At 43.6% G+C, this 20,688-nt stretch overlaps 1 protein-coding gene across 1 annotated transcript in view; it reads right to left on the bottom strand.

The window, feature by feature from the left end:
- LOC140714275 (netrin receptor UNC5B-a-like) overlaps positions 1–20,688 on the bottom strand; it is a 314,021-nt gene that overhangs the window by 83,956 nt on the left and 209,377 nt on the right. Inside the window, exons 2-3 of the mRNA XM_073025353.1 lie at positions 13,555–13,776; positions 4,301–4,444 (exon numbers count right to left, since the gene is read on the bottom strand). Of these exons, the coding sequence (XP_072881454.1) occupies positions 4,301–4,444; positions 13,555–13,776 (366 nt within the window). The remainder of the gene's footprint in view (positions 1–4,300; positions 4,445–13,554; positions 13,777–20,688) is intronic.

Here is a 20,688-nt window from a genome sequence, read left to right as displayed (position 1 = left end):
TTCTTTTTTTTTGAGAATCAAGCCCCAAGAAATTCTCAGTTGAATGAGCACCATAATATTTTTCAAGGAAGTTCTTCCTTAGGCTTTGTGCTGAGTGTAAGGCAGTATGTATTTAATTCAGTGCTGTCTTCCAGCCTGCACAGGTTTCTGCTGCATTGCTCATTATGGGTTGGGTCCTCTATAGTCTAAAGGCACCTGGGAGTGATCACATGGCAGCAATCTGACTGAGAGATGGGTGATGTAACTACTTGTAAGAGCAATCCCTGACCAGCTTACCACTGTCAAAACTTCACACTGAAATTAAATTAATTGCATTTTCCTAATCACTCCCTGGTATTCTGTTGCAAAGCTTAATTATATACAGCTTCAAGCTTATTTGTGTTAGTCAGAGAATGGGGGAATGTCTGTATCTGGAAAGATAAAAGTGTCAGAAACACTGGAGCATATTCGGGTGGATAATAAAATACAGAGCGAAGCAGGGGAGGAGAATGCTGGAGTTCTGAGATTAGTTAGCCCCACATGACCTGGAGATCATGTAGGATAAGCCTGGAAACCACAGGCTAGGGAGTCTTACATCAGCGGCAGGGAAGTTGTGGAGAAGATTCTGAGGGACAGGATTTATGTACACTTCGAAAGGCAGGGACTGACTTGAAGGAGTCAGAAGAGTTTTGTTTTGGGGAATCAAGTCTTACAAATCTGAGGTTTTTTGTGAGGAGTCAACCAAGGAGATTGATTAACAGTAGGTGTTGACTATATGGAGTTGAGTGAGGATTTTGACAAAATCCTACATGGTAGGCTGGTCCAGGAGGGTAAGGGACTGAGACATACTAGTGACCTGAATCACTGGTGGAGTCACAGCTGGGTGACAGGAGGCAGAGGGCAATAGTGGATCCAAGTTTTTATGACTGAAAGCTTGTGGTACTGCAGGGATTGGTGCTGGGACCTTTGTTCTTTATGACGTATATGTAATATATCATTTCTACAGATGTATGGTGGCCTGTAGCCTTGCTGGATGCATCACCACCTGATATGGAAGCTCCCTTGCACTAGATTAAAGGAGGCTGCAAAGTTATAGACTCTATCACGGCCACAAGCCTCACCACCATCAGGGATGTTGTTAAGAGGCAGCATTCAAGAAGGTGGCATCCGTTATTAAAGAGCCCCACCACCCAGGACTTAGCCCTCTTCTCATTACTACAGCCAAGGAGTAGGTATAGGAGCCTGAAGACCCACACACAATGCTTTGGGAATAGCTTCTTCCCCATTGTCATGAGGTTTCTGAAAGGTCCATGAAGACTGCCTCACTATTCCTCTCTCACACTATATATTTATATTTTATTGTAACTGACTAGTCTTGCACAGCACTGGCTGCCACAAAACAGTAAATTCTATGGCATATGTTAGCAATAATAAATCTGATTCTGATGATTTGGAAGAGAATGTAGTGGATATGATGAGAAAGTTTACAAACCATGTGAACATGGCAAAGAAGATTTGGTAAAGATACATTTGGAAAGTTAGGTGGCGCAGTGGCACACATGTTCAATGTATTGCACTTCATAAGGTCAGTCTTTTTCCCAGTGTAGGCGAATCTAAAATCAGAAGACACAGGTTTAAGGTGAGCGGTGAGAGATTTAAAGGGGATCCAGGGACAAGTTTTTCCACACAGAGGGTGGTGGTATATTGAGGGAGATCTCATAAATGAGATCAGAATAGGCAATGACCCACAGATACAAAGAGAAGGCAATTGCAGTAACTTTGTAAAAAACCAAAAGGACATCTGGGCTCATTTTGAATGCAGGAGAAATTCATCTCAGGTTTTAAAGTAGTCAAGGAAGCTTCAGGTACAAAATTCAAAATTTACAAATATTTACTTAGGTCACTCCTGAATATGAGTTGCTCATCCCCTCTTCTGAGGCAAACTAAAACCAGTGCCCATTATTTGAAAGTAAAGGGGGTGTCCATGAGGCCCTTTTTCCCCCTTTCAGTGACTTAATGAGTCTTTTGAATGCTTTTTTCTCCAAGAGCAGGGGAAGCTCACCCAGGAAATGCTCTTTTCCCACTGGTGCCCAAGGAGCACACTCCATGTTTTAGGAACAGATTCACATTATTTATTTTTGTAATTTAGAGTATTTCTTTTATTAATTGCACTGTAATGTTGCTGCAAAATTACAAATTTTGTGACATATGTTAGTGACAATATGCCTGATGCTGAATACTTCTAAGGTGGAGGTAGTCTGATTTGTGGCAATTAAGTTATTTCTGGGTAATTAGGAACGTAAAGTTGACGTTACAATCAGATCACCCATGGTCTTTACTTAGGCTGAGTGGCCAGCTCCTGCTCCTAATATATATGTTTGCTCAATTTTATTTTAGGAAAACATCTTTCTAGAAATATTCCCATTTTTCCCCCATAAGAACAATGACTGACAGCTGCCTGGATCTCAAGCTCCACAATCACAAGGCATGAACCTTGCACTCCTACCTGGACATTGGAAGAACAGATTAAGTACCACCATGTTCACTATCCAGCCCGTAGTATGAGAGACGTATCATGTCAAAGACGTATGGGCCAGTTCAACACCAGTTGCATGGGAGCAAGTAACACCCAAGATAACAAAACAGGCAGACTGTGACTCCAGCTACTGTCAGGAAAGCAGACTGAGAGGACTTACCAATATACAGACTGGGTTGTCCAAGTCCCACTGTTGTTAAAATCATAACCCTCCCCATCTCCAGCCCACCACCTTCACAACCCTTCTAAAAGTTCCTAAGAAGATGACTTACACTGGGTTTACGGTTTTTCCTCAGGAACATTAGGGACTGATGTCATTCGTCCATGGATCGAGGAAGTGGCCACAGAACTATATAATTTCCTAACCCAAAGTTAAATGAGTACAGAATTCAGGGAAATGCAGCAAGAAAATGAAAACTCACTGCTTTTGGACGCCTGCTTTGTTAAAAGTTGGTGTGTTTAATGATACCCTCTTGAGAATCAGTGTATTAACCCTTAAGAAAAGAAAGCTGTCTGGAGCAAGTACACAGCAAGTTCAATCACAGTCAGTTTGCAGAGAGCTCGCCTCAGCTGTGACGACAGTGAAGATCTACCCATCTGCCTCAATGTCTTGCAGCCCTACTCATTCCTGCCCAAAGGTTCATGTGCAGGTAAAATGTTAGGCAAGGCAATGTCAGGTATAGGATGAAGGAGTAAATGTGAGATCATCCACTTTGGAAGGAATAATAGAAGAGCAGATTATTATTTAAATGGTGAAAGATTGCAGCATGCTGTTGTGCAGAGGGACTTGGGAGTGCTTGTTCATGAATTGCAAAAAGTTGGCTTGCAGGTACAACAGGTTATTAAGAAGGCAAACGGAATGTTGGCCTTCATTGCTAGAGGGATTGAATTCAAGAGCAGGGAGGTCATGCAGCAACTATACAGGGTACTGGTGAGACCGTACCTGGAGTACTGTGTGCAGTTCTGGTCTCCATACTTGAGGAAGGATATACTGGCTTTGAGGCAGTGCAGAGGTGGTTCAGCAGGCTGATTCCAGGGATGAAGGGGTTAACCTATGAGGAGAGGTTGAGTCGCCTGGGACTATACTCTCTGGAGTTCAGAAGAATGAGAGGGGATCTTATAGAAACATACAACTTTTTGAAAGGGTTAGATAAGATAGAAGTAGGAAAGTTGATTCCATTGGTAGGTGAGACTAGAACTAGGGGACATTGCCTCAAGATTCAGGGGAGAAGATTTAGGACTGAGATGAGGAGAACTGTTTTTCCCAGAGAGTGGTGAATTTGTGGAATTCTCTGACCAGGGAAGCAGTTGAGGCTTCTTCACTAAATATATTTAAGAAACAGATCAGATAGGTTTTTACATTGTAAGGGAATTAAGGGTTATGGGAAAAAGGCAGGTAGATGGAGCTGAGCTTACGGACAGATCAGCCATGATCTTATTGAATGGTGGGGCAGGCTCGATGGGCTGGATGGCCTACTCCTGCTCCGATTTCTTATGTTCTTATGTTCTACTGTTCCCTCTGTTACTGCAAAGTAACTGTGCCTCTACCTGGGGAGCAGTCAGCTTGAACATCTTCTGTGATCACATTCCCCTTTGTGAAAGCCAAAGAGGGCAGAAACTTTCACAGAAAGTAAAACCAAAATGACAATTAATGGATACTTTTTGAAAGAGTTTGTAGATTAAGTCTCAAGCTACCTAAGATAGGAACCAAAATGTAAATAAATGAAAACTTCTTGGAAGAGTTTGTGGATTAGATCTCAAGCCACGTAAGATAAGTCTACTCACAAGCAATGCGGACATAAGCTCTTCTGCTCTTGGTTGTGCCTGAGGCACTCCAGGCAACACACTGGCACCAGAAGTCCTCCAGACCAAATAGTTCTTCCACTTGCTGACGGGATACCTCAATGTGAACCTCCCGAACCACCAAACCTGTGCAACAGAGTGGAACAGTTAGAAAAAGGCCTGGAAGTGGAGACATGCACTAAGTTGGGTGTTTGTGCACAGGCCACAGCCATGTCACTAGAACGTAGAACTGAGAAAGTGCCAACACTGTTAGAGGTACCATTCTTTACATCACCAATAATGAAAGCAGGCAGAAAATGAGCTTACACACACGCATTCCTATTAATGCAGATTTCCTCATGCTAAGATGGGTGGTGTTTTAAGAACATCCAAACCATATCTTGTCAACCAATGGAGTATTGTATCAAAATGGAGATAAATCCTTTCAAGACTCAAAGTTCAATTGGTGGGTGATGAGGGAACACATGGGAATGAAACATGTATAACACTTTGAGCTTCCAGATAAGTAGTAAGCTGCCGCTTCTTTGTGTGTTATCTCATATAATGCCAAATGTACAGAGTGTTTAATTCATGCTCTTGACTGAGCTATTAGGGATAATGACACCATCTATTACAAGGAAATAAGTATTGCAGTATCATCAGTAGAATGTGACATGATACTTGACACAAATCCCATTCCCAGCAGCAAGAACTCTAGATAATCTCCAGAGACACAATTTAGGAGTCTGGAATGAAGAACTATATCATGCTAGGTTTTCTTTGCACTTGAAGTAGACAGCCTGGAATTGGATTTCTGTAGATGACATCCAAAGACTTCTTAAGTTAGAATATTAAATCTACCTAGAATCTACATATGACTACACCACATGGGCCAAGTGACCATCTTCTGTACTCCTTCATTCTTTGAAAAGGTGAAAAATGATTGGAGTTGCCTCCCAGGTTAGACAATACAGGGATACAACAAAACAGGAGGTGGAATAGGCCCTCTAGTTCATCAGGTTTCTCTCACAGCTGATCTATGCTGGCCTCAACTACAATTCCCCCATAGCCCTCAATATCCTGATCTTTCAAAAATCTATCCATCCACTCCACCTCCATCCTGCCCCAAATAATTCTAATTCTCCAACCTCCACAACTATCAGAATTCTGGAGATACAGCTTCTTCCATCAAAAGAAATTTCTACGCAGCTCCTAGACAATGGGGCCAGAAACCTTGGAACCATTTCTGAATCATTGCTGAAATAGTTTTGCAGATGCTTTTAGTATGGATAAGCTCAATACATCAAGTGACCTTCCTTGTCTTACATCACCCGCACTCTAGTTTCTCGGCAATTAGTACATGGTATACTGAGTAAGCAACACAAAGGAATGATATTAACAATTACAAGCTGACCCAGAGGTCCACAATAAACAGGAAAACAAATATGGACTAAACCTATTCACTCTTAACCTGAGGAATTCACTCTGCATCTAAAGTCTGCCAGTTGTCCTCTAACCCCAAGAATAAGTTCACAGATAGAACCGAAGAAATTTACAGCACACAAGCTATTTGGCCCAGCTTAATCACATCTTCCAGTTCTGGATCTGTGGCCCTGCAGGTTATTGCTCTTCAAGCACACATCCAAGTACTATTGAAGTGTGATCAGGTCTGAGTCCACCATCATTTCCGATAATTAGTTCCAGACACTCATCATTTCTTTTTCCTCATAGTTCTTCTACAAATTACTTTAAAATTATAAATGACCGTTCATAAGCCAGTCATCTTGAAATTGTTGTTTTGGGTCATTCATTGTGTTGCTTATTTCAATCTACCATAAGACACAGAAGCAGAATTAAGCTATTGGGCCTATTGAGTCCACTCATTCGATCTTGGCTGATTTATTTTCCCTCTCAATCCCTTCTCCTGCCTTCTACCCCTAACCTTTGATGCCCTGAACAATCAAGAACTTATCAACATTCACTTTAAATATCCTTTCTTCTTAGTGTACATTGTTTGTCTTTGAACTGAAGGGAAAGGACAGAAGTAACCATAAAGATTCAAAGTACATTAAAGAATGTATAAATTATAAAACCATGAGATAAGTTTGCTTACAGGCAGCCACAGAGCAAGAAACCTAAAAGAACTCAATTTAAATAAAAAAGACCAATTCCCCATCCCTTTCTGCACACAGAGAAAGAGAAAAAAACACAAATCATGCAAACAATCAAAGTGAGCAACAACAACAACAGCCTAATATACCCACAACTACACAAAAATACAACTGCAGATGCTGTGGATCAAAGAATATGTACACAACGCTGGAAGAACTCAGCAGGTCAGGCAGCATCCACGAGAAAAGTGTAGCGAACGTTTCGGGCCAAGACCCTTCATCAGGAAGGGTCATCAGGAAGACCCTTCCTGATGAAGGGTCTCGGCCCGAAACGTTAGCTACTCTTTTCTCACGGATGCTGCCTGACCTGCTGAGTTCTTCCAGCGTTGTGTACATATTCTCTCATACCCACAACTATCTGTGGCAATGAATTCTACAGATTCAACACCCTCTGGTTGATGAAATTCCTCCTCATCTCTGTTGTATAGGGACATCCTTGAGGTTGTGCCCTTTGGTCCTTGGTTCTTCCACTATAAGAAACATGCACTCAATGTCCACTCTATCTAGGCTTTTAAATAGTAAGCTTCAACGAGATCGCCCCCTCACTCTTCTAAACACTAGCGAGTTCCCAAATAATTTAAAACATAGACTGCAAAACCAGAACTTCTCTGCAGAGCAACATCAAAACCATGCAGAGGTCTGGAAGTTACGATAAGTTTTTAGTAAAATCTTAAGAACACAGGAAAATAGTAGGCGTGGACCACTCAGATGTCAAACCTGCCTGTTCATGGGTGATCTGCCCTGACTTTTCTTTCTGTGCTAGTTCTCCACAGCCCTCAATAATGTCATCTACCTCCTCTTTAAACTACCACCCTCCACCCTATTGATCTAGCTTTAACGTCGCTCTGGGGCAGAGAAGTTACCATGCACAGTTTTAAAATAATTGTCCACTAATCCTTTAACTGTGGCCCTTTGTTCAAGGTTCTCTCACTGGTGGAAACATCTTGAGATCGACCTTGTCAGTCCCCCTCAAGATTCTGAGAAATGCTGGAGGAACTCAGTGGGCCAGGCAGTGCCTGTGGAGTCTCTTGTCTTTTCCCTGTGGGTGGTGAGTTTTTTTGTTTAATGAAATCACCACCCACCACTCCCTTCTTCTAAACTCCAAAGAATATAGAACTAATTTCTTTAACCTTATAGACAAGTAATAACTGACACAACACAAATAAATGGGAAGGGCAAAAATTGTCCACTCTTATTTTCCTCCCACTAAATGTGTTTTGAAAAATTCATACATGGTAAGTAACATAATTGTAAGGTAGGTTAACTAGTGGGGGATGTGGGGCAGGCTGGTGAGGGACTAGTAAAGTGCATCAGTTCTCTGGTGTACAGTTTCAATGGAAAATGTCAGAAATATCAAATAACTGGCTCTTTATTTACTCAATGCAATGACCCAGAAACATTTCCCAAAGCTAACTGTCTCTAATGTATTTTAGATTTACTCTAATGTATCCGGTCTCTATCGTTCAGCACCAGCATAAATAACTAGCTTTGGTTCTGCAAGTGAAGCCCTTCCCTCAAGCATATGAACATTCAATTAAGGTTCAGAAATTGCCTTACTGTACAAACATTCAGCAAAAGCCTCCCAAACTCTCCTTGTATTTAATGAGTTTGTTAGAACAGCAGTGAGCCGCAATCTATTGTATGTGTGTCTACTGCTGCTTTATGCTTCCAGTCCTGGAATTATCCTCTTTCTCCTCAAAGACTCAACTTGAAGCCTATCTATCAGACCAACCATTTCTCCTCTTCGGCTGGGAGCCAAATTTTCTCTCGACTATGCACCTGTGAATCAACTTGGGATATTTTACCATACTATAGAGCATTATATAAAATGCAGAACACGTGTGTGTGAGTGTGTGTTTGTTAGCTGCAGGGTGTGGAAGGGTGCAGGGGAGAGCAGAAGGGAGGGAGGGAGGGAGGGAGGAATGGAGAGGGGAGAGGGGGAGAGGGAAATAGGGGAGAGGAGAGGAAGAGAGAGGTGTTGAGGGGGAGCAGGAGGGAGAGAGAGAAAGAGAGGGAGAGAAGAAGGGAGGGAGGGAGAGGGGGAGAGAGAGGAAGTGGCGGAGAGAGGGATAGAGAGGGAGGGGGAGAGGGAAAGAGAGGGAGAGAAGAAGGGAGGGAGAGAGAGAGAGAGAGAGAGAGAGAGAGAGAGAGAGAGAGAGAGAGAGAGAGAGAGTGAGAGAGAGAGAAGAATGGGATATGTCTTGCTGACTTTTCCATCCTTTCACCTTTCCCTCCCACTTGGCTTCACCTATCACCTTCTACCTCGTCCTCCTTACCCTCTCCCCCGCCCCAGCTTTTTATTCTGGCGTCTTTCTCCTGCCTTTCCAGTCCTGATGAAGGGCCTCAGCCTGAAACATCGACTGTTCCATTCATTTCCATAGATGCTGCCTGACCTGCTGAGTTCTATGGTGTGTGTGTTGCTCTGGATTTCCAACATCTGTGGCATCTTGCGTTTCTGTTGAGCTGTTGCTTCTTTTTTTGTTGGGTTCTGTAGAGTGTTGTGGCCATGCATTGTTGGTGCCAGAAAGTGTGGCGATACCTGCGGCCAGTCCCCAGCACATCCCTGGATGCGTTGGTTGTTAATGCAAATGGCACCTTTCACTGTATGTTTCTATGTACATATTTTAAATAAATCTAAATCTCATAAAATCTGATCTGTGTCTCAGTAGGTTGCACTCTTGCTCGGATTAGGAAGATCAGGGTTCCAGACCTGTCAGGCACCTAAGTGCAAAGATCTATGCATACCACGGGAATGCCACACTGTCAATAATGCCATCTTTCTGAGTGAGATGCTTAATCAAGGACTTATCAAGGTTGGTTGTAAGAAGAAAAATTATTACCCAGTACCTACTCCAAAACGTTGGGAGGAATATCTTTCCTTGTTCCCTGACTAGTACTCATCACTTGGCCAAAATCATTCAGCTATCTTATTGGTCGCTATCATTTTGCTTTCTGTGGGAGCTTGCTGTGTACTAAATGGGCACTGTGTTCAGTTCACCATTGCTGGTACACTATTCGCATGCTGACTATCATCTGCACTAAACCCATTTACCAGCAGCTTTCTATGCGATGACATAGTGTTCCCTCCTTTATATGGTGACTTCACTCAAAAGAAACTCAGTGCCAGCGAAGAGCTTTGGCACTTCATGATATAAATGCAAATCAAGGGCATTCTTTAAAATGGAATTAACCAGAAATGTGAGGAAATGGTATTGACAGCATTACAAAGGGTTAGCACAGACTTGATGGGTGAATGGCCTCTTTTGCGCACATTTTATGATGCTGAAATATGGAAAAGCCGCCAGGAAAGGGGGAAGGGACTCTGGAGTCAGCAGCTCAAAATGAAAAGCCAGTTAGCAGAAGTTGGAACGCGATGGGTTCGATAACCCCCTGCGTTTTAGTTTCTGCGATCATACCCCTGCTGTTAAACATGGGAGGTGATTTTCAGTATCTGTTTTGATTGAAAAGCAGAAAGTTAATTAGCAAAGAGGAGTTAAGTACTACATGTAAAGACAGTACATTTTTCTGTCTTGTTAAGCAAACAGGAAGCAGAGATTAAATGAAAACATATGTACAGAATATATCGTTAAAAAAACATTGGGTCTCAGCAGAAAAATGCTACCAGCACCATTCAAGAACAGACATTATGGAGACAGCATTCTGAATGCATAATTACAGGTCTGTTCAAAGGCTGCAAGTAACATAAACAGACATCAGCATCTAGCTTCAGTCTCCTGTCCATGCTCCGCACACCAGGTCTGTCCCGTCTGCAAACGAGGATGTGTAAAATTAAACATGGTTTGTGCGGAATTTTCACTGTGATGCCCCAGAGCTAGGGACCGTAATATCAGCCTGTGTTCCCTCTGCTCCCTGTAGACAGCAGGAGTCCATTCCACCCCATCTGTGGTGGAACGGAGGGTGCTGAGGTGGGGAAGCTAACTGCCACACAGTTTACTTTGGCTGAGTTCCCAGTTAAATTGTTACTGGAAGGTGCTGGTTAATATTCCTATCTGCCCTTGTGGTGGGGGGTGGGAGCTGACTAACTGAGTAGAACATACAGGCATTGTACAGCTCCTGGAACACCAAGGACAAAATGGTTGGTCTATTGATTTCAGTCCAGCAAAGTTGTCAACAACGCAATTTTACTACTTCTGAGTGGCAAAACAAATTGTCCAGTCTGCATGTGGATGACTTCTTTCATTTATTTGTTGATGATTTGTGGATACTGCAGCTATTTATTGTCTCTGAGCAGAGAAGGTTCCCGCCCTAACCAGACGAGATTCTGCAGACGCTAGAAATCTTGAGCAACACGCACAAAATGCCGGGGGGACTTTGCAGGTCGGGCAGCATCTGTGGAGGGGAATAAACAGCTGACATTTCAAGCCAGGATCCCCCTCCCCACTTCCGTGTTGCCCCGCAGAGCTGCGACACTCGGCCTTTCTTAGTCTTTGCTGGCACACATCCCGCTGCTCATTTAAAGGACTCCTACTCGGGCTTCAGGCTGGGATGCCGGGAAATCAATATCCTAGAGCTATGCATCCACGTGTGGCGGCTGCCTGTGAGCAGTGGTGTTGGGCTGGACGAAGCAATATTCAAAACAAGAACGTCCATTGAGGGGGTAAAGCTCAGAAGAGACGTGCGGGCTTGGTGTTTTTTTTTACACCGAGTGGTGGTTGCCTGGAATGGGCTGCCAGGGGGGTGGTGGAGGCAGATACGATAGAAGTGTTTAAGAGACTCTTAGGCACACGAATATTCAGGGAATGAAGGAATATGGGTATGTGCATTAGGTGCCGTTAGTTTAATTCGTTTGGCACAACATCACGAGCCGAAGAGCCTGCCCCTGAGCTGTACCGCTCTATGTTCTAAACTGATCTTCTGTCTGAACTCCTGCGTATAATCTCACCTAAAACCCTGAGCTAGGTTTCAATAGTCAGAGAAACGTACACAATATACATCCTGAAATTCTTTAGGGGCACGGAGTCAAACCGAATTGGCCTAAGGAATGAAGATGTGGGCCAGGTCAAAGTGACAGCTAGCACGGAGGCCAATAATCCCAAAACATGGGGAAAAGCATGTGTAAGTTTTCTGCTAGCAAACACTGACACTCTCTCTATAATGTGGATGGGACCGTGACATGCACGTTGAGTGTGGACGGTTGCAGGGGAATAAGAGCACGTGCTCTGCATGTTGGTGGACTACCCACATGATCCGTTGGATATGGCAGGTGTTGCTATCTCCCCACTCCCTGTGTTCAGCTACTCAGCTCTCAGTAGTCCAGAGATTTCTATTCAGTAACAAGCTCGATGGTGGTGGCCGGTCTCTGAGCTTAGTACTATTGAGAAATCAAGCAAACAATAAGAAGGGGAGACAGCAGCTTCCATCACCTCCAAGAGAATTTAAATTTATTTAAATCTAACATCCATCCCACAATGTGAAGGAACAAAAATCTTTGCGTTTTGACTCCGTTGTAATGTACAGACATGTGAATTTCTGCCAGACGGACACAGCTGAAACAGTTTATGGTCGGGGTGACTGGTGTCCCCCATGATCCTCCAGGCCTTCTTTCTGCACCTGCTGCTATAAATGTCCTCAGTGGAGGGACGTTCACATCCACAGATGCGCTGGGCTGTCCGTACCACTCTTTGCATTGCCCAGCGATCAAGGTTGGTGCAGTTCCCGTACCAGGCGCTGATACAGCCAGTCAAGATGCTCTCAATGGTGCCCCTGCAGAAGGTCTTGAGGATTTGGGGGCTCATGCCGAACTTCTTCAGTCGCTTGAGGTGGAAGAGATGCTGTTGTGCTTTTTTTTTGCCACAAAGCCGGTGTGCACAGTCCAGGTGAGATCAACGGTGATGTGTATACCGAGGAACTTGAAGCTACTCACCCTCTCAAATGCAGACCCAATGATGTTGATCAGGGCGAGCCTGTCTCCATTCCTCCTGTAATCCACAATCAGTTCTTTTGTTTTTTGGACATTGAGGGAGAAGTTGTTATCTTGGCACCACTGTGTCAGGATGTCAACTTCTCCTGTGTGGGCTGTCTCATCGCCGCTAGAAATAAGGCCAATCAGTCGTGTCATCTGCAAATTTGATCAGCAGATTGGAGCTGTGTGTGGTAGTCAGTTGTGGGTATAAAGGGAGTAGAGAAGGGTGCTCAGGCACTGGTGAAAATGACTGGAGGATCCCGGTGGCCAAGGCAAAGACCACAGCCTCACATCTCAGTACTGAGTGACTTCATCAACCTGCCCAATGCCTGCAGGTACCCAGAGGCAGTCTCTCCACACAGGTCCTAGAACATAGAACACAGCAGCACAGTACAGAACCATTGGCCAACGACGTTGTGCCGACCTTTTCAACTTACTCTAAGATCAATCTAATCCTTTTCTCTTCCATTTTCTATCATCCATGTGCTTTTGAGTTTTTGAAAGGTCCCAAATCTATCTGCCTCAGGCAATGTGTTCCACACACTGTTTGTGTAAAAAATCAAACCTCTGACACACCTCCATCAAGTCACCTCTCATTCTCCTTCGCTCCAAAGAGAAAAGCCCATGGATGATAGAAAAATTGATGGAGGTGTACAAGATGTTGAGAGGCACAGAGTGGACAGTCAGCACCTTTTTCCAGGGTGGCAATGGTTAATATGGGAAGGCATCATTTTAAGGTGACAGAAGGAAAGTATAGAGGAGATGTCAAAGGCACGTTCTTTACTCAGAGTGTGGTAGGCGCATGGAACGCACTACCAGGGATGATGCAAAAGGAACATTTAAGAGACTGTTAGAAGGCCTCATGGATGAAAGAAAAATGGAGGGCTATATGGGAGGGAAGAATTGTATTGATCTTGGAGCAGGTTAAAAGGTTGGTGCAACATCGTGGGCTGAAGTTCCTGTACCGTGCTGCGGTGTTCTATGTTCTGTATCTGAAGTAACCTTCAAAGTGCTTCATAGCAAATAAAGTGCTGTATCCTCCCTCAGTTATTGCACCCTGAATGTCATGTTCTGGTCACGTAAATGGGACTGGAACCCCTGATGTTTCTCACAGAGAAGGGAGTAAATAGTATTCGGGAACTGTCAGTAGATTCAAAGCTTACCTGTGACCTCATCCATGTTCTCCTCAGTCATGTGATCCTTCTGATGCACCCAGTCGCCGTTACATTTGAAGTAGATCTGTGTCGCTGGGGTGGCTGTGCACGTCATCATCACCGGCTTGTTCTTCACGATGTAGGCATCATCGGGCTCCACCAGAAATCTTGGCAGAGGCTCAGCGGCTGATGACGGAAAAGAATCAGGAAGCACATCGCCATAGTCAGTCCCTGCGGGTTACAAGGAGAGGGTCGGAGATTACCAAAGAGTACTTTAGTGTGGTCTAACTGAGCGGCATTTAATATACATTACAGATGATTAGTCACAAGGGCCATCCATTATCCTGAGATAATGGTACAAGTTACAGAGAGTTCCAGCACTTAATCAATCAAGCCTGGTGTCATAACAAGTATGCAGCACATTTTCTCCAGCCTAATGTGTTTACAGTGTCTTTCATTTTGGATCATAAGAAAATGTTTAGTTTACCTCTATGCCTACTATGACCAAATGTCTTTTTACACTCTTAATATTTACAGTCAGTCATTCCTCACCTCAGCTGATGCAGATTTGTGGCCGTGTTTGAGATGGATTCTTTCTGCACCTTGGAGGCTACTAACTGAATAAAATTAACCATCCGGAGAGCTGTCACATCAGCCTTCTAACCGTTCCTCTCAGCTGGGTGTCGAATTTCCTCTCTGCCCCTCCTTCTCCCCCGAAAGACTTTTACCATTTCATTACCAGCACCACTTTGAGCTAGAGCACACCTGTCAAATGAATCAATCTTGCCCGTCAACCGCACTTTTTGTCTACCAAATAAAATAAGGGCTCCCACAATTTTTCCTGAGTACCAGAGAGAGCTGCTGCATCAGCAGTAAGTGCAGATAAACTGCAGATTCCTCTCTGTGGTTGCCTTTCTCATTGCCCAAATAAGCTGCCTGTTCTTTCCTCTCAGCAGTATTTCTAACGTGCCGCCTACCTATATTTAGAGTAGTTTCCTTCCACAGGGCTGAATGGCCTCCTTCCGAACCAGAAGCACCTAATGCTAGGTTAAGGTGGTTGCTCATAGTCTTTTCCCAGTGCAGGGAAGTCTCACACTGGATGGCATAGATTTAAGACGAGAGGGGAAAGATCTAAAAAGAACCTGAAGGGCAACTTTTCCACGCAGGGGTGGTGGACATATGGAATGAGTCTCCAAAGGTAGTGGTAGGAGTGGGTTCAATTGCAATGATTAAGAGACAGTTGGACGGGTTCACAGAGGGGAAAAGTTTAGAGCAGGGCTTCCCAACCTGGGGTAGACAGGCCTCTTGCTTAATGGTATTGGTCCATGACATAAAAAAGTCTGGGAACCCTAGTTTAGAAGGATATGGGCCAAACGATACGGGACTGAGGTGGCCTCTGTTATCTTGCTGTACAGTGTGGTTCCATGACCCCTGCTTCACTGAGTGAGCACGTCCCATTAGCATCACAGGGCAGCAGACACACACAAGAGAACAGCCAGCTAACACTGGAGTTCAAATGTAGAGAACACCGCTTCCTTATACAATCCCACCAGTACTGCTCTGTTGCTCATTTAACTCGCAGCTAGTAACCACATTATTGCCCTGCCTTTTCTGCATGTGGCTTGCTACCCTTGGTGAGTTGTGCAAAGAGCATGCAGAATAGTGTGCCAGTGGAAGAGGGAGTAAATGTTTACAGTCCGGGCACCAATGAGGGTGCTGCTTCGAATGGCATTGAACTTTCATCCAGGCATTTAGATAGTATACCTTTACACTGGTAAACCTCTGACTTCCTGTTCATCTCAGTCCAACATACATCTCCAACCTTCATACTCACCTCCCTCCACCTTGCTCCATCTGCTTTTCATTTTTTCCTCTTTATCTGCCAGCATCTACCACTCACCCGCAACAGTCCCCAACTCCGTCCTTGCTTGCCTCTATGTGGCACAATGTGCCTGTCACCTTTCATCCCTTCTCATTCCACCAATCACCTCAGACTTCTGTCTCACCAATTCCCTCCTCTTTGTATCGGCCATCTTGCCTCTCCACTCTCAGCCCTGAAGCAGGGTTTCAACCTGTCAACAGTTCCTTCCCTCCCACAGATGCTGTATGACCTGCTGAGTTCCTCTGAAAGATTGTTTGCTGTTCCATTACACTCCTGGCGTGTCTTGTAGATGTGAAGAAAGTTTTGAAGAGTTAGAAGAGTCATGGTGTAGGATTACAGCCTTTGAACTGTCCAGTGTTTATGTGACTGAGTCAGTTATAGTTATGATCACAGATCCCCAGAGTCAACTGCAGTACTTAAAAGTTGTTCAGACAGGTCAGGTAAAACTACCACACACAAGGATGGGTTATAGTCTATCGGCTAGAGCTTAGAAGGGTGAATAGTAATTTGATTGAATCATATATAATTCTGAGGGACCTTGAGAGAGTGGATAGAAACATAGAAAGCCTACAGCACAATAGAGGACCTTTGGCCCACAAAGCTGTGCCGAACATGTCCTTACCTTAGAAATTTACCTAGAGTTACCTATAGCCCTCTATTTTTCTAAGCTCCATGTATCTATCCAGGAGACTCTTAAAATACCCTATTGTATCCACCTCCACCACCGTCGCCGGCAACCCATTCCACACACTCACCATTCTCTGCGTGAAAAACTTACCCCTGACATCTCCTCTGTACCTACTTTCACGCACCTTAAAACTGTGCCCTCATGTGCTAGCCGTTTCAGCCCTGGGGAAACTAGGTTGCAACAAAAATGAGTAGGAGAATGGGATTACTCTGAGAGCTAATCCCCCGGTTCCACTAATCACCTACATATGAGGGGCAAGTTAGAATAGTCAACCAGTGGGCCCTTGGAAAGTGGGAGAAAAATGGAGCATCTTGAGAGAAACCTTGCCATCAAGAGGAGAATGAGGAGGTACCACGCATAGTCAGGATTAAACCTGAACTGCTGGCGACCGAGGAGCAGCAGCTCCATTAACTGCAGCACTGTGAGCTTACTATTCCTGAGCTGTATATTTATTTGTCAATTGGTTTTCTGTGCAGTTGTTATTATGGAATAAGATGATCATTTAATGGAGCATAAAAAAGTTCCTGATATAGTTGCCTTAAGTATTGTTCAATACGTGCACCAATAATCACTGATCCGCATTACGAATGCACTGCCTGCTATCGTTCTGTGTTTCACGATGAATAGATGGATAATGAGCTGAGCATTTTCTTGTTATTATAATGCTACAGTGGCAAGGCAGCAGGGAATTGGAAGTAGGTCATGGATTATATTAACAATGCAATATTTATTAATGGACTGTGTTGGGAATGGGAGCAGAGTGTGCATGCAATCTCCTGCTCGCTTTCTGACAGATCTGCTGTGAATAGAAGCTGCTTTCTTCATGAAGCCTTCCCGCCACTGTATGTCCACTGCTATTTAGGAATACGATAATCCATTTGTAAATGATGACTGAGGGAAAAATGCTTGCCAGCAGACCAGGGAACCTGATAGAGTGACTACGGTTTAACGTTCTATCCAGAAAGCAGGCGATGCATCTAGTCCGGATTTCTGCACCCAAGATGCAGAAGCAGGATTTGAACCGCCAACCACTGTAGCTTCAGAGTAGGAGTGCTATTCAATGAGCCATGGCTGAAGGACAGCACAGAGGCTTCCAAACTCCATTCTGAGTAGCATTTTTATTACCTATCTTGCTGGACTATGCTTGTGCATATCTCGCCAGTGTTGCTCCAACAAGGGAAAGAAAAGCTCATACACCAGATGCCTTGGATATTGGTTTAAAAAAATGCTGTTCCTTCCAACTGCTTGAAAAACTTGGCTTCCTACCAAGGTGAACTCAGATAAATAAAGTGGTCGTGTATGTTTATGGAGGAAAAAACACACATATGGAAACCCAGGATCATTTTCCATAGAGTCAGAGCTGACCAGAAACGGACCCCTTGGATATGAACAATAAAAAAATATTTTGACTACAATGGTCTATCTTCTCCTAATATTTAGTGGGTGCTTCATTAAATTGAGAGGTTTTCCCTATACAGCACAAGGTGAACTGGTCTAAGAGTGCTTTGGTTGACTGTGATGGCTATTTTGGTATAGTAGAATTCCCTAAGAACTTTACAAAGTAGACCGAGATCTTAACAATACAGCTTGTTCTGAATGTGTCCACCTTTTGGAGGAGGTATGGACTGTGATTGTATCCTTTCCCTGAGAAGATCCCATGGAATTATTCTGAAAATAGCAGAGGATTTACCTGGCGTCCTGGCCTACTCACTTCACAAAAACAGATTATCTGGATTAATTTCAAATTATAGTTTCTGGGATCTTATTTGCATAAAATAGTCGTAAGACCGTAGGATATAGGAGCAGAATTAGACCATTTGGCCCATTGAGTCTGCTCTCAATTATCAATGATCTATTTTCCCTCTCATCCCCATTCTCCCACCTTTTCACAGTGACCTTTAACAATCTTACTAATCAAGGCCTTATCAATCTCCATTTTAAATATACCCAATCGCTTGACCTCCACAGCCATCTGTGGCAATGATTTCCACAAAATTTACCATCCTCTGGCTAAAGACATTCCTACTTATCTATGTTCCAAAGGGATGTCCTTCTATTCTGAAGACGTGCCCTTTAGATCTAGATTCTCCCACTACTGGAAGCACCCGCTCCATGTCAACTGTACCTGGGCATTTCAATATTCAGCAGGTCTCAATAAGATTCCACCTCATTCTTCTAACCTCCAGTGAGTATAGGCCCATAGCCATCAAATGGTCTTCATACATTAACCCTTTCATTCATTTCCAGGATCATTCTTGTAAAGCTCCTCTGGACCCACTCCAATGCCAGCACATCCATTCATAGATGTGGGGCACCAAACTGCTCATATTTCTATATTATAAAGAGTCTACCATTTTAAGCAGAATCCATATGTTGGCTGTAAAACAGTGTGATGTTCAGGGATAAGAAGGGCCCTCTGGAAAGACAGGTCCTGGCTCAAATTTTTATCGTCCTTGGATGTGTTTTTTCTTACACACTGTTAGACACTTCACTGAACAGTGATCAGACTTCTGTGTCTGGGCTTTTGACTTACTGGCATGTGTTTATTTTTCAACTACTGCGACTAGGCAAGGACATCTCCTTCGTGTTTTTACCCTATGACAGCAACCATTAAAAGACAACTTCAAAAACTTGGACTTCAAAGGAGTTGACACGCGGGGGAGATTATGATGCGCAAACGCTTCTCTTTAGGCTCAATTTCCACAAGTGGTCGAGAATAAATCTCTACCCTAATATCTGTAATTAGATCTGGCACCTTGACCCTGACCTTCTGGAGTTGGGATTATGGGCTCCCATTGGCAAGGAGGATGAAGGAGGAATGATTTGTCCAACTACACATTACAACGCCAGGCAACTGCTTAATGGAGACAGCCATTGCTCAGCTTCTGCTTGGCACATGCAGAGATTGCAGCTTAAACCTCGACTCATTCTCAGAAACAACTACCCATCCAGGAAAGTGGCAGGACAACCTGAAAGTGTAAGAAAGGGAGTGTTTATTATATGGTAAGAGGCTTAATTAATAAACGTCCATGGCGTTTCCAAATCATAAATCATGACTGGTAAATCACCGGGGCATCCCCAGAATTATGAAATGCAAGAGGCAGTGTAAAGCTGAATGAATAAATTACACTCTTGCTGGGATGGAGTTTGCATCTGAAATGTATGGTGCACTTGGCAGGACATTTCCCTCAAACAATTGGTTTTGGGTGGTCTGCAAAGGCTGGATTTTGAAAAGGCAGTGTCACGGGGTGACAGGCTCAATGAGCTGAAGCAGGAGTGAGGATGGAAGGTTATAAAAGTGCAACAGTCTTGAAGGAAGGCAAATCGGGACTTGCTGACAAGAACAGGCTACTAAGATTCTTGCAGCAGGATTGAAACAGCTTGGATAAAAACACATGGCATTCAATGCATAGACGACCCCCCCCCCCCCACACACACACACACACACACTCTCTCTCTCTCTCTCTCTCTCTCACTGACACTACCTTGAAGAGAATGTTCCGACTTCGAGATCATTAGCCATGCATATGCTCCACATGAAAATCTGAATATCTTCTCTCCAGTTAACCACTTTTAACCTATCTACATTTCACTTTCTCCCTTCAGCACTATGCCAGGTTACATAAAAATATAACTCTGTTACTTTCCTTAACCACTCTTTGTGGGAGCAGACTCTGTATTCTTTCCATTCTCTGAGTAAAGGCACTTCTCCCAAATTCCCTGCTGGATTTATTAATAACCATGTTATGTAGAGGATCTTGTTTCTGAACTCCCTAATGAGTGAAGATTAAGCCCCTTCTTAATCCTGAGGCCCTGCACTCATTCTTTGTATTTCTAGAGAGTGGAGGCATAGACTATCCTGACAGATTTAACCTCCCAGTTCAGGAAACTGCTGTTGGCAGCAAAGACCCTTTGGCCCATCTAGTCTATTCCATGCAGTTACAATTGTGGTTCATGGTAACATGAACTCTCTATCCTTTAATCCCCTCCAAATCCATCGACAAGGGATGTTTAATGATAAACTTTCACTACAAGCCTGCAGACTGCCACAACTATATTCCCTCTCAGCCTGCCTACGGTAAAGATGTCATTCAAAAATAAAGATATACCTTTTCCCCAACAACGGCAAGAGATGCATCACCTGTTTTTTTTTAAACTCTTCCCTTTACACCGACCAGTGAACGAAACAGTCTGTCCAGGATAAGCAGAAAATCACTGAGGTTGCTTCTAATCTATTGTGTTCAGTGCTCTAGAATAGCACCTGAGACAAGGTATGTGGAACAGATGAACGTTATCCTTTCAGAGCTGATGAGATTACAAGATATTTGATAGAGCTGTTCAAAATCATGAAAGATTTTTATAGAGTAAATAATAAAAACTGTTTACAGTAGGAAAACTGGTAATGAAAGATTTAAGGTGACAGAACGAGTGGAAAGATATTTCTTATACAGTCAGTTGTCACAGTTTGAAATACACTCTTGATAAAGTGATAAACTTGAATTTCATAAAACTGGATGAAGTAGATTAAACAACAACTTTCAAATGGGAATTGGTTTAAAAGCATTGCTGTAAA

Source organism: Hemitrygon akajei, chromosome 21 (genome assembly GCF_048418815.1).
Source record: "Hemitrygon akajei chromosome 21, sHemAka1.3, whole genome shotgun sequence".
In the NCBI taxonomy this organism is placed as follows: domain Eukaryota; kingdom Metazoa; phylum Chordata; class Chondrichthyes; order Myliobatiformes; family Dasyatidae; genus Hemitrygon; species Hemitrygon akajei.
Note: the sequence above shows the minus strand (reverse complement) of the source record. Positions and strands in the feature narration are given on the sequence as shown.